Here is a 930-nt window from a genome sequence, read left to right on the forward strand (position 1 = left end):
CGCACAAACAAACAGAAAGGTCTCACCTAACCCTGGGGGGATTGCTAAGCCTCTCTACTCCAGAGCCAGTGGGTGCCACGGGCCGGGCGGCTAAGTCTGGGGCAGTGGCAACGCGCCTTTGTGTCCTCTAAGGCTACCCCCCGGGCCAACCTGCGCTCGGCTCGCCCTTAGGCGCTGGCGACGAGCTGTTGCTTCCCCCCGCGATGGCCACAAAGGGAGCGGGGCCCGGACCCGCCGCTCGTCAATGTCAACGTCGGGCCACGTGACCGCACCTCCCTGCCGCCGCCGGGGAGAGCTTTCCACGTCAGCTTACGTCTCCCCATCTCTTACTTCACGGATCTGCTTCAAAGAGGCAGCTGCGTTAGAGAATCATGTTAAGCTCAGCTAATGCGGAGAAGCCGAGGTAGCCCTAATGATGGATTTTGATGAGCGTGTTCCTTGTTCCTCTAACATGTATTTGCCAAGTTGTACTTACTACGTCTCGGGTCCTGATTTTTCCAGCCTCCCTTCTTTTTTGCCCCAGACCCCGTCTTCTCGCCCTATGACATACTCCTACTCCTCCAACCTACCCCAGGTCCAACCTGTGAGAGAAGTTACCTTCAGGGAATATGCCATTGATCCCTCCAGTAAATGGCACCCCAGGAACAATCTGCCCCACTGCTACTCCGCAGAGGAGATCATGCACAGAGACTGCTTGCCTGCCACCAACACTGCTAGCATGGGCGAGATGTTCGGCAAAAACACAGCTAACGTCTACCACCCCAGCACCAACGTCTCCTCCAATTTCTATAGCACGGTGGGCAGGAACGGGGTCCTACCCCAGGCTTTCGACCAGTTTTTCGAGACGGCTTATGGCACGGCGGAAAACCTGGCCTCGGCGGACTACCCGGTAGACAAGAGTGGCGAGAAGGCGCCCGCGGCCGCCGGGGC

General features: G+C 58.4%; 1 protein-coding gene across 1 annotated transcript in view; it reads left to right on the plus strand.

Annotated features, from left to right (window-relative positions):
- The first annotated feature begins 335 nt into the window (after positions 1-335).
- HOXA11 (homeobox A11) overlaps positions 336-930 on the plus strand; it is a 1,487-nt gene continuing 892 nt past the window's right edge. Inside the window, exon 1 of the mRNA XM_009282068.1 lies at positions 336-928. Within this exon, the coding sequence (XP_009280343.1) occupies positions 413-928 (516 nt within the window). The 5' untranslated portion in view covers positions 336-412. The remainder of the gene's footprint in view (positions 929-930) is intronic.

The sequence above is a fragment of the Aptenodytes forsteri genome, unplaced genomic scaffold (assembly GCF_000699145.1).
Source record: "Aptenodytes forsteri isolate BGI_AS27 unplaced genomic scaffold, ASM69914v1 Scaffold164, whole genome shotgun sequence".
NCBI lineage: Eukaryota > Metazoa > Chordata > Aves > Sphenisciformes > Spheniscidae > Aptenodytes > Aptenodytes forsteri.